This window comes from Chionomys nivalis, chromosome 10 (genome assembly GCF_950005125.1).
Source record: "Chionomys nivalis chromosome 10, mChiNiv1.1, whole genome shotgun sequence".
NCBI lineage: Eukaryota > Metazoa > Chordata > Mammalia > Rodentia > Cricetidae > Chionomys > Chionomys nivalis.
Window position 1 is genome coordinate 42501667 of NC_080095.1, and position 13474 is coordinate 42515140.

Sequence of the window (13474 nt, forward strand, 5' to 3'; positions counted from 1 at the left end):
TCTGGAACTGCAGTATTTTTGCCTGTCCAAGTTAAACCAGTTTATAGTTGCCCACGGAAATGTTAGCTCACTCAGCACGTCAACAGCTAAAGCTGGAACTGAATCGGGTACTATGACAAATCTCATATTAAAGGTCATCCATTAACGTTCTGACGACTGGTCAGAGTGAGTTTACCTTCTTAGACTGTGACTTCCACCTAGAAGTACACACACTGTCCACAGACCAGGTCAGAGCTCATCTTCAGACGGCTTCCTGCAGATTTACGGCTGACTCACCATTTTGTTTCCTATTTTTGAGTACTTTTGTACTCGGGAAAGGCAAAGTTCTGTCTCTTAGGCTAGTGATTGACCCCAAGCACTGAGGGAGAGGTTAGCTGAGGGATGGGCTGGTGTCTGTGAAGGAGCGCCGATTCATTCAGCAGTACAGCGGAGAAAGTAAGAAAATATCCACACCCACTGCAGAGTCAGGAGTGACTGGAGCAGCCAGCAGTCGGTGTGGAAGGAGAGACTGTTCGCTCCCGGCTTCTTCTCAGTTCAGTCTGGCCTCATTAATTTTGAAATACTTTCCCAAATTGTAACTGCCAGTACTGTCCACACAGTTTCCACTTCCTCCATGGCAATCTGTCACATCCTGGTGACTAGGTTTTGTGCCTCTGATCTCTGCAGGACTTGATGCACTTGCACTTGGCATTATTGATTCTATTCCTTTCCTAATGAAGAAAGAACATGGCTGTGGACCCCACTGACACTTTCTCTGCCATTTCTTCCTGTTGTGCTCAATTCCCTTTGGATTATCGACGAAACATTAGTACTTTTCTGCTTTAAGCCCTGGCCTCTTGAGAAGAATCTTCACCCGCTTGTGCAGATCCTCTGCAACCCTGCAGAGTCATCCAATCACTGTGATTTCAACTTCTCTTCAGACTGCATGAAAACCTCCATCCCCGGTGTGAAAAGCAAATGATTAATTCACAAAGCTCTCCAGCTGGCTGTTAACCTCAAATTCGAGTCTCTTCATTTGTTTTCGGCTCACTTGTTATTCCTTGCTTCCAGAAAGCACAAAGCTTCCTGCTGCTGTGGCAGGTGCAACACTAAATTCCGGCTGCAGATTTTATAAACGTGCCACTTAGGCCTCTGGGGGAAATGCAGGAAGTAGAAACACAGATGAAAGAGCATCTCTTACCTGTTGCTTGTTGTTAGGTGTGTACGGCAGCATGGTGGAGACATGAAACATAATTTCATAGTCTTTGTATGTTGTGTACAGAGAGTGGGTTCCAGTGGAGTCAGCTATAGTTAATGAAAAGAACACATAACCAATGAGATGACTATAGGAGCAGAAAAAGTAATCCACTTAAGAGGACGACCTTGAAAATGACAGCAAGTAAAGAGTCCAGAAATGGCCTGTGATGGGTGTTATTACTCTCATTTTAAATACTCCATTCTCTACTGCAGTCCTATGAAGTCCATAGACTGGATATTTTCTCAGAATAGATGCTTTCTTAGAATATTTATGAGTGCATAAACTATTCTCAAACAAACAAACAAATTGGGGCTAAAAACAGAGCTCAGTAGATAAAATGCTTGACCCACAAGTGAGAGGATTCCCAGTGGTGGTCTGCTGTGATTCTAGCACTCAGAACAAGGAGATGGGGATCACCAGAGCAAGCAGAGTAGCAAATTCTGGGGTCAATAAAAGACCCAGACTCAATATATAAAGTGGAAAGTGAGCAAGGGGAACGCCCAGTGTCAACCTCTGGCCTCCACACTCTCACACATTTATATTCAGGTATGCCTGCATTCATTCATAGATGTAAACTCAGACACACACAAACATGAGTGCATGTATGTATAAATATGCATGCAAAAATAAAAATAAAAGTTAACTATCAAATAATTTAAAATATGTTATTGCCAGGAATGGTGGTGTACCCCTGTAATCCTTGTACGCAAAAGGTTGAGACAGGAGCATCACAAATTCATGGCCACCCTGGGCTACACTGATATTGCTAAGTGGAGCAGTCATGAGCATAAGTAATATTACTCTCAGCAGATATAGTATCAAATGTCTGTTTTCTGTTGGCAATAAAACCAGGTGACTGGTTGTCTGTGTTTAAAACTGAGGGAAATGCTAAATTCAATCTAGGGTCAGTAAAAGTAAACAAACAAAAATTTCCCACTCATCTTCATGGATATTGAGAACCTATTTCTTAGTATTTCCAGTTCAATCAAAAGTAGTAAGGGATTAACACTTGACAGCAAGATTGCAGGAGGGCCCTCAAATTTTAAAGGTTTGAAAGCATGCTGTTACTTTCCTTTACCCTAAGAAAAAACCACCACTAATGCCTAAATACAAACGATTTCCCAATCAGTGTGCCCACAAACACCTATAATAAGAGAAAAATAGTCAGTTGAAAGGGACTGTTGAGAATCAGAGGTCCTGGATTCATGGGTCACCCAGAGAACCTAAGAGCATGTACTCTGGGTAAGCTGGAGCCACCAACCACAATTTTAAGGACTACAAGACTTGACTGCACTTGAGGGAATGGCACCTGGTGTGTTTTTAGTGAAAGACAGAGCAAGACAAAGTCACTGGCATGCATCAGAGGCAGCAGTTGTCAAAATCCGCACACAAGCATTAGTGGGGGAGCCTCTTTAAAAGCAAACTCCCAGACCACAACCAGCGATGCTACACAGTGGGTAGCCAGTCTCAAAAGGAGTCTAGGTCCCTCAGATGCAGGAGTTTCCACTGCGCAGAGAAACTATTCCAAGCAGCCTATGATGAGACTCATGGACAGATTTAAAAACATGATCTAGAGCCTGGAGCTTTAGGCTAGAGCTTACTGGAGGATCTTCATTTTGAAGCTCATGAAAAATGCAAAGAAATAAGCTAAATATAAAACAAACCAAAGATGACTTTTCAAAATTGCAAAATACATAACATGTAAGTACTCAAGAAAACAAAATCTCATAAATGTTAACGACTGCCACCAAAATGACAATTATTACAATGAAGTGTCTTTCTCAACTGCTCAAGGCTGGTCTTAAGTATGAAGAACTCAATCTATATAGTTAGACGCCTGCTATAAATATCTGCCAATCAACCTGCTACATATATCTTGCAAGACTTTGAGGTGAATGTGGCAGCTCTGATGTGTTCCAAGCTGATTTTAAACAAAATCAATGAATTAGAATATATACTGCCACTGGCATTTACTAACTGCATTCGCTGTCTAGGCATGAATACCAGAAAGGAAAAGTTGTATGGGCAACACTTTGGTTTTTCTACTTTTAGCCGTTCTTTTTTTGAATACTTTTTATTTTCTGTAATGGATTCTGCCTGACCAGCCCTTTTCTTGGCATCTTTAGAAATTCCACAGTATGGCTAATATTTTGGACAGTTTAAAAATGGTTTCAAGAGGTTAGAGGTTCAAAACAATGGGAACTTCCTGTCCCAGAAAAAAGTGACTCCTCAGTCCTGAGGTTACAAGTGCACGATTATAGGAACACAGCACAAATGCAAACACTGCCAGAGAGAAAAGAACGTTTGCAGACCTACCAAGACACAAAACTCAGTGTTCTTGCTGTGCGTCTAGAGAGTCAGAAACCATCCAAGTTCTTAAGAGGATGGCAATCTGGGAAATGGAAACAGAGTTGTTTTAGATCAGAACTCAGAGAATGCAGAGTGAGAAATCGCTGCGTGAAAATGTACTTGCAGAGGAGGCCATGAGAGCCAATGCAGCTCTGCAGCACAGCTGGATGGGCTCGATTCTTAAGCAGTAAATTCACCTAGACATTCCGTGTCATCAGACAGCCAAATGACCCACCTCCAACTCACACCATCTGTGAGCTGCACACAGTGATGAACACTGCCACACTCAACAATTATGTCACAAAAAGGAGATCCATTAGCTGGTACAGAAGGGTTCATCTATAATCCCAGAACTCAGCAGACTCAGAAGGGAGGATCTCACTTAGAGGAGAGTTTGGGTCACATGGAGATATATTTTTTCTCAAAATCTCAAATAAAACTCCTATTATTCAAAGCAGATGATACTAAGATAGGGAATAAACAAGGGCTGATAAGAATGTCCACTGCATAAGACCGTAACAAAGCAGTACCGCACTGCCACACTTTGGGAGGGTAGGGAAGAGGGCCGTCAGCAAGCAGCATTTCCACTTGAAGGAGCTTCAAGTCTGCAGAAACAGTTTCCAGGCACAGCCAATGCCACTGACCTCCTGAGTGCTGATGTAACTCAGGCTTTTTAGTAGTCAGAGGCTTGGACAACAATGGATGTGTGACTCTGAAAAAGTGACCAGGCATTCAAACAACTTTTCCTGGAACGCTAATGGCAAGTCAAGACAAAGTAGATGGCAGGGACATAAGCTTACTTGACTTCTGGAAACTGTCTAGCTTCAAATACCTATGGAGGGTGGAGGTGTCACTGGGTGAGAGAGTGCTTGTCTGAAATGTGAAGCCCCAGTATCCCAATATGTAAATAAATGAATATCCATCATGGTGGCTTGAAAGAGAATGGCTCCATGGACTCATGGTTGAATGCTTGCTCCTCTGTGGGAAGAATAAGGATGTGCTGGACATGGCTATAATTCTTACCTAGTTTGAAATACCACAATAGTTAAGTAGCTGTTCGTTTAAAATCTCTGTACTAAAGTCAGATTTCACACGCATGTAACCTTCCCTCGGGATCTGGAGATGAAGTCAGTGTGCGGAGGCACAATGGGAACTGGGCATGCTCTTCTAGAACAATGGTGTGGCTGAGAGACATTTTGGACTCTGGGGTGTATTTCACTCATTAATAAGGTGGTCATTTCTCTGTTGTTTGGGATTCTCCCTGTTGTGGGGGTTAGGTGAAATAAAGTACAAGAAAGAGCTAGTCCATAAGACCCTCAGTAAACGTCTTGGATGGAATTTAAATTCTAAGTCCAGCAAAATGACTCAGCAGCTAAAAATACTTTACACATCTACCTGACAACCCCAGTTCAATTCTTAGGACCCACATAAAAAAGCCAGATGCAAGAGCACACATCCGTAATCCCAGGCAAGGTGGGAAGTGGAGATAGGAGACCACCTACAGTGCACAGCACAGCAGAACCGACGACAGTGATCTTGCCTGAACAAGGTGAAGGGAGAAATGACACACACTTTTGCATGTGTGTCCACGTCTCTCTGTCCCTGTCTCTTTCTCACACGCACATACACGCATCCAAAATATTAAATTTAATTTTTGTTCAGTTAAGAGTTCAAAGTGTAGTTTCCTTAAACAGCACCTTCTTCTCTGTGTAGTTTTCACTCAGTGTCTAGAACTCTGAATGGCTCTATGTGCCTTATACCTTTCCCCATTTGGCGTAGGAGGCCCTTCTGTTTGTGTGTTGCTTTCATTGGTTAATGAATAAAGAAACTGCCGTGGTCTAGTTGATAGGGTGGAACTTAGGTAGGTGGAGAAAACAGAACTGAATGCTGGGAGGAAGAAGGGCAGAGTCAGAGAAGCCATGGATCCTCTGCCTCAGACGGACACTGGTTAGAATCTTCCCAGTAAGTCACTGCCTCGTGGTGATATACAGATTAATAGAGATGGGTTAAACTCATATGTAAGAGTTAGCTAATAAGAAGTTAGAGCTAATGGCCAAGCAGTGTTTTAATTAATACAGTTTCTGTGTGGATATTTTCGGTGTAAGCTAGCTGGGCAGCCAGGACAAACAAGGGGCCCTCTCTTTGCAACACCCATTGACACTCATTCCTAATAAAGGATTTTTTATTTTCTAAAGATTTATTATTTTATTATGGCGGTTTTGCCTGCATGTATGTGAGTACACAACATATATATCTGGTGCCCCTGAAATGCAAAAGGGCACAGGATCTCCTGGAACTGCAGTTTTGAAGGTTGTGAGCTGCCATGTGGGTCCTGGGAGCTGAACCTGGATCTTCAGGAAGAGGAGCATGTCCTCTTAACCACTTCTCCATCTCTCCAGCCCCCAAGGTTCTATTTTCTTTATAAAGCCTGAGTAAATCTCGCCTGAACCATCTCGGCTGCCCTTTAGACACAGTTGAAACGCCCTGCGGTACATTAGTGAGGGCAGGGTCTGAGGAATGCTTCACAAAGGGGCTCAGATCCCCCGTGTACTGACTTGACAACCAAGCCTCATTCAGGAAATAACTTCCCAAATCACTGCCCATAACCACAGCTTAAAGTGAGTAAGTAAGTAGTGTGGTGAGGAGTTTTTCTCTTTAGTGTGTGTGGAATTACCCAGAGTCTTTGCCAACCAAATCAGGGAACAAAAAGAAGGCCAAAAGATTCACTGCTAAACACTTCTTCAGAGACCTCTTCCAGCCAACGTCATAGCCATCTGAGACCCACTTGTTTACTGTAATTCTCTAATTCTGGGATGAAAAGGTGACTTTGTAGAGATGAGTACGAAAGAGAAGAAATGGCTCAACTGTTTTCCCAGGCTTTCCTCTCCTGATTCTCTTGGTTCACAGCAAAATAAAATCTCAACCCAGTTAGCACATGATGAGTAGAATTGTCTCACCAGACAGCATGGGTGTGCAGAGTTCAAGGGCACTAGGGAGGGAAAGTCGGAGACTGAAGGCCAAGCCCTGGGTTCACGGTCATGCCTTCACTGAACACTTTATTAACCAACCATACCACCAGAACTGGCATATTTTCCTAATGTCTATTAGCTATCCAGCCATTGCATGTAAATGAATCCAAAACCAATTTAGCTAGCAGCTTGTGGGGCTTAACTAAAATGGCATGCATAGACAGACAAGACAGACAGACAGACAGACAGAATGAATGAATGAATGAATGAATGAATGAGAGAGAGAGAGAGAGAGAGAGAATGAATCTAGAGCTTTATTTCCTCAGTCACAATTCTCACTATAAATTAGAAAATTTGGTAAAATATGCAAACCAACTGGTTTCGAACATTCAACAGAAGACAGCATTAGATGGCTAGGAGTCCCTGGAGGTGGGAGGTGGTAACAAGGAAGTCAGGTGTGCTCTATAATGTCCCCAGTTTCGGGACAGTGGCACAGGAGAGGTCTCTGGGGGGAAAGCTGCTATAAGGTGGAGTTCAGAAAGTCTAAGGAGATTGATACTTGTAGAGTAACCAAGAGGAGGAAATCTCAGAGCCTGAACCCTTGAGTATTGAGCTGGGAAACACATTGCATATGTACAGGGTTATTTCCTGAAAACCAAACAAAGAAAATAATTAGGGCAAGAGCTATCAGCTAATTATACACCAAACAGTGGTCACAGTTCAGAGTTGGAAGACAAGCGAATTCCAAACAGGCACATTGGAGACACCCTGTTCAACAGGATGGTAGTCAGGTCACGACACATACCTCAGGATGTCACAGCAGTCACCAAGCTTAACCAAGACTTAGGAAAACCAAGCGAATCCTTTGGGGAGTTCACTAATGTCAACACAAATCCCAGCACTTCAAGGACAATTAAAATCTAGACACTCGGTGACCATAGTCACAAAATGCAGCACCTCATATATAACCAGTCAGGTGAAGTAGCGAGGTGTAACTCAAACTAGAAAAAATCTAGCAACGGGAGGAAACCCGTAAGATAAAAATTGAAGACTTTAACTGTCACAAAACATTCTAGGATGTAAAGGCCAAGAGGAACCTAATGAGGCACAGAGAATGGAAGACACAAAACAAAATTATCAAATGCAACTTTTGGTCCTGGTAATTACCATGCTTTATTGGAAGTGTTACTGGATCAAATTAATGTGAATTAAGATACTATAAAGACAAGGAGGAAAAGAAAAAGGAGTCTGAATATGTGCTAATGGGAATTATCAAAACAGAAGCACAACGGTGTGGAAAACACTGAGCAAACAAAACCAGAGACTCGATAGCTTTGGTACACTTGTGACACACACAACCTGTGTGTAACTGGAAACCTGGGAGGCCAAACACACAGAAAAATAACACAAAAATAACACAAAATATTTTAATTTGGTAAACACTGCCTGCGCTCTGCTGCAGGAAAGAATCTTTAAGTATTTTTGGGACAGGATCTTACACAACCAGGCTGCTTCAAACTCCCTGTGTAGCCAAGGACAACACTGAATTTCTGATCTTCCTGCCTCTGCCTCTGAGCTCCAGGATTATAGATACGTGCTACCATGGCACTTTGTTTTCCTTCAAAGAATTATAATCAAAGAGTTTCATGACATCACAGGAAAAGATGGCCGAGAGCATAGGCGTGCGCAGAGTGGCATCCTGTCTCCAGGTTTATGATAGCTGGCAAGGGGCTGCTCGAGTGTGCAGAGGCTGACTGTCTATTTGGGGCTTATTACTACTTAATATGGGCTTAAACATGAGGCCTGCGGATTCTAATTTTCGCCCTGGTAACCTGTGATACAAGGGCTAATTCCGCACACTGTCTGTGTTGGGACTTCTGGATGAAACACTTGCTGACCCTCATTTTCTTTAGGAAATATGGAGCTCTGCTATGGCCTGGGTGTGGTTTGAATGTGGCCATTCCCCAATACAGCAGCAGTAAGAGGCTGTGGGGCCTTTTAAAGGCAGACCCAGCAGGTTGTTAGGTCACTGTGAGCAAGTCCTTAGGAGTGAGCTGTTATGACAGGATGGAGACCACCGCCTCCCATCTGCCTGGTTCCCTGCCTTGGTGTGAGCTCCTCCCCTGTGCCCTCAAATCTGTGAGGCTTTCATGGGAACACAGCAAACACCAGCACCATGGCCTCACAACTCCAGAACTAAGCCAAGCCATTTGCTTTACAAATCACCTAGCTTTGGGTATTTTGACACAGCAAAGAAAAATAGACGAAGGCATACTCTGTAAAAGGGGAGAGATAACCCTTTCTGGACCCTCTGCAGCAAGAAGGAACACTTCTGTGAATGTATTACATAAACTGCCTTCAGAGGCAGTTTGCCAATCCAGGCCCACCTTCCTCTAGCTGGTTAGGATGTGGGGCAAATACACACCAAGTGCTCACTTCAGTGCTCTGACAGTTTTATCAGCCACCACAGTGTGTCCCTGTCACATCAGGGATGCTGTTATCACATCCCACACCATGAAGTGCTCCAGTCTGAGCACTCATTTACAGAAGCAGAGAAGTGACTTCAGCGGTTCTCTGTGGTGACGACCCGCAGAGCTGGACAAACTACAGCATGCATGAACCCTGGGAGGGGGCTAGCAGAATATCTGGACAAACACAGCTGAAGGGTATCTAACAGCTGTAAGTAGGAGCGAACATTAACATAATATTAAGAGGCTAGGCTATTTATGGCTTTTCATATTCTCTTGCACGTCGTTTCCAAGCTGGCAACAGTAAAACTATGGCAACAGGAAATCCTCCCTGCAGCGGAGTTTATGAATGCTTTTCTGTTTTCATGAGTCAATGCCTTATTTAATTTCCTGTATAGAAAACCGGAAAGATTGCTATAGACTACAAAACAGAAGTACTAATCCAAGACCCTCTCAAAGAAAAGCAGGCCACAGGTGTCTAAGGACAGTTTGTAAGATAAAATTTCAATATGTCTCCATACAGAGGTACAGCAGAAGTCAACATACTGTCACCCAAACCAACATTTGAGAGCTTAACTACCCTCCTGTAGGCTGTGGGAAACGGGGGTAGACAACACTATCCTGTAGGCTGTGGGAAGGGGGGTAGACAACACCGTCCTGTAGGCTGTGGGGAAGGGGGGTAGACAACACCGTCCTGTAGGCTGTGGGGAAGGGGGGTAGACAACACCGTCCTGTAAGCTGTGGGGAAGGGGGTAGACAACACTGTCCTGTAAGCTGTGGGGAAGGGGGTAGACAACACTGTCCTGTAAGCTGTGGGGAAGGGGGTAGACAACACTGTCCTGTAAGCTGTGGGGAAGCGGGGTAGAAAACACCATCCTTTAGGCTGTGGGGAATGGGGATAGACAATCCCATCCTGTAGGCTGTGAGGAATGGGGGTAGATATGCCCAACTAATCAAACTAACACGCCTATCTTCGTAGGGATCCCCAAAGCAGAGGGGACACTATCGGGTAAAGGAAGAGAATGAGGAAGGGCAAGGAAAAGGAGACAGGAAGTGGTGGTAAATACAAGAAAAGTACAAAGGGATATAGCAAGAAAGCGGCATAGTAACATCTAAAAGGTTTTAAGATAAATGGAGGCTGGAGAAATGGTTCATTGATAAAGTTCTTGCTATGCAAGCATGATGACTGGAGTTTACATCCTCAGAACCCATAGTAATAAAGCTGACTATGGTAGAGCAAGCCTGTGATTGAGCACTGAGGGGTGGAGACAGGCAAATTCCTGGTTCATTGCCCAGCCAGTCTAGTTTACGTGGTGAACTTCAAGTCAATGACAGATCCTGTCTTAAAACACAGGATGGATGCCTCCTGAGGAACAACATCCACGGTTGACCAGTGGCATCTACATGCACACACATATATGCATACACCACAGTTGACCAATGGTGTCTACATGCACACACATATGTGCATACACCAAGGTTGACCAGTGGTGTCTACACGCACACACATATGTGCATATACCACAGTTGATCAGTGGCATCTACAGGCACACACATATGTGCATACACCAAGGTTGATCAATGGCGTCTACATGCACACACATATGTGCATATACCACAGTTGATCAGTGGCATCTACAGGCACACACATATGTGCATACACCAAGGTTGATCAATGGCGTCTACACGCACACACATATGTGCATGCACTGTATGCAACAAAAACAAAGAACTCCTAGACATTAAAAAAATACAGATGGGGAAAGCAAGATGGCCCAGAGGCTGAAGATGCTTGCCTTACAAGCCTGGTGACTTGAGTTCAAATTCACATAAAGGTAGAAGGATGTTGGGTGTAGTGATACCAGCACTGAGGAAGCAGAAAGGTATTTGTGAGTTCCAGGTCAGCCAAAGATACATAATGAGATGCTGACTAAAAGAGAGAGAAAGAGAGAACAGACGCCACAAAGTTTGTCCTCTGACCCCCACAGGCAATTGTGGCATGTGCTGCACACACACACACACACACACACACACACACACACACACGTACACATATACCATGTCCAAACCCATGTACACATAGTACTAAAAGAATATAAAAGTAAACAAGAAAGTCATGTGAAGGTTGGCTGTGTAGAAGAGTACATGATTATTATAACGAACCAATAAAGGTAAAGAAGTCCAGGTCTTACAATCAGATTAGGGTTCTGAATCTTTAAATCCCCTAACATTCAGTGATGGGCGGTGAAATCTCTGCGGTTCCACTCTGGTGCCATTGTGCACGAGCTGTGTTCATGCCCCATCCACTCACAGCTCTGAGGACAGCAATGCATCACAGTCCCCTCCCAGCCATTTGGGTGATGGTCTCTGACAGTTCTAGCGCTCCAACGCCCAGCCCGTTTCCCCCGCTTCACCAGCAGCTTTCTGCAGGAAGCGGCAGTGCTGTTTTCTACATGATTTAGCAGATGCATGTCAGCGTGGCAAGGGTAATCAAGCATGGCAGGAAGGTAAGTATTTCTTACTTTTGGTGTCAAGCTGCGCACGATACTTCTCAAATCCTTTGAGCCGAACTCGTTCTCCCAGAAGCTGAAGGAACTCCTCAAAGGCTGGGCCCGCAGACTCGTTGTTGTACATCTCTTCCTCGGTGCTCTGGCCGGCTTTGCAGTACATGATGCCCACTTTCTGCTGATAGTTCAGCTGTGGAGACAGGCGATACGGTGACACAGCAGCGACCAGCATACTCTACCCTCCCGCACTGACAAGTCCTGCAGGGCACAGGCCCAGCAAGGAGCTAGCATCCTTCCCAGGAAGCCCTTTTAATTCTTCTGTCTCAGATCCAAAAATACAGTGGGACAAACCGTAAACCTCCTGAGCTTTAAAAAAAAAAAGACAAAGAAGTGAACTGGACTGAACTTGCTGCATGTCATGGCACAGCATCAGAGCAGATGGAGGGGGTTTCAGGAAATTTCTTTCATGATTTACAAACTATGAAAGGTTGATGAATAGCCTGATTAAAACAGCCAATTAATCAATGATCTTTCCCTGTACAAATCTGAGGCCTTTACACATTTAAAAGCAGAGGTCTATTTATCAAAACGTACTTTGAAATAAATTGTTTTAAACTAAAAGGCCCATTAATAAACTTAGAATTTAAGAAAACCTGCAGCAGCACCATTTGTGACCCTAATGTGTACTTGGGTAGAGTCCAGTGTTACCAGCACACAGCTAGAGAAACTTCCCTTCCAAACTGTGCTCCAAGGCAAGAGCCTGAGAGGGATTCTGGAGGGACTTCTTAATAGCAGATCGGCTGGGGGCAAATACCTTCCACAGTGCACTTATGGCGAAGCAGTCCCAAGACTGAACTATGAAATAACAATGATCAAGACACCTTTTCATCACTGAAAAGTTCTGTCACCTTACAAACAACTCTCAACAAAAGGCAAGTTTGCACTTCAAACTGTGGACGCGGAGTTCTAGTGTGGCCGGAGCTCTCACACCGCGTCCACGGGAGCTGCAGCACCCATCTGAGACGTTATCAGAGAAAGGGGCCGGAGGGCCGAGGCTGTCAGCTGGTGCTTGCTATCTGTTTGCCTAGCACTGACTGGATTCCAGCCTAGCATGCATAAAAGCTGGTGCCATATTCCTGAGCTCAAACAGCTCTCTTACTTCTGCCTCCTAAGCAGAGCTCAGTGTCGGTACGGCTCCCAGCCCGGGAAGGTGAAGTTTTAGTAATCAGCATGTACTGACTGATTTGCTATCTGTCAAACACCACATACAATATGGAACGCGAATTTATCATCTGATTCCCAGAACAGCTTACCAGCTTGAACTCACTCATAGGACAGGAACAGTAATTTGTGATGTAGGTAGTCTCCCCCTGTCTTTTTTTTTTTTTTTTTTTTTTTTTTTTTTTTTTTTTTTTTGAGGCAGGGTCTATGTGAAGCCCCAGCTGGCCTGAACTCCATATGTAAACCAGGCTGGCCTTGATCTTGCAAGAGACCAGCCCTCTACCTCCCGGTGCTAAGCCTGCCTAACAGTCTTGTTTTATTCTGTATCTGTCATTCAACACATGGGTCCAAAGCCATTTATTTGTAATTTTCAAGTTGAAAAATAAATCAATTTAAGCAAACATACTTGGCAGCAAAAACTGATAAAGGATTGACAGTCTAACTTTTAATTTATTCTTCTTTGCATGAATATTCATATATCCCCTGCATAAATATTCATGTGTTTGACTGTGGGGTGCTATCCCATATCACACTGGAAATATTAGCATGTTGTGCATATATTTTATTAACCTTCTAAAATTTTAAATTTTCTGAATTCTGAAAGCACATTCAGCCCTGCCATTTGAGGCCTTGGGCTTTTATCAACGTCCTAAATCTCATGGTTCAGAAAGAAATCCTTTGCTTGGTTTGTTTTCCTTTTTTCTTGCTTAGGTGACAAGAGAG

The 13474-nt window shown here is 43.8% G+C and overlaps 1 protein-coding gene across 7 annotated transcripts in view; it reads right to left on the bottom strand.

The window, feature by feature from the left end:
* The window catches only part of Sipa1l1 (signal induced proliferation associated 1 like 1), a 287298-nt gene that overhangs the window by 71254 nt on the left and 202570 nt on the right, over positions 1-13474 (bottom strand). For all 7 annotated transcript variants that reach the window (XM_057782143.1, XM_057782147.1, XM_057782150.1 and 4 more), the window contains 2 exons: positions 11546-11720; positions 1181-1284 (listed from right to left, as the gene is read on the bottom strand). In XM_057782143.1, the coding sequence (XP_057638126.1) occupies positions 1181-1284; positions 11546-11720 (279 nt within the window). The remainder of the gene's footprint in view (positions 1-1180; positions 1285-11545; positions 11721-13474) is intronic.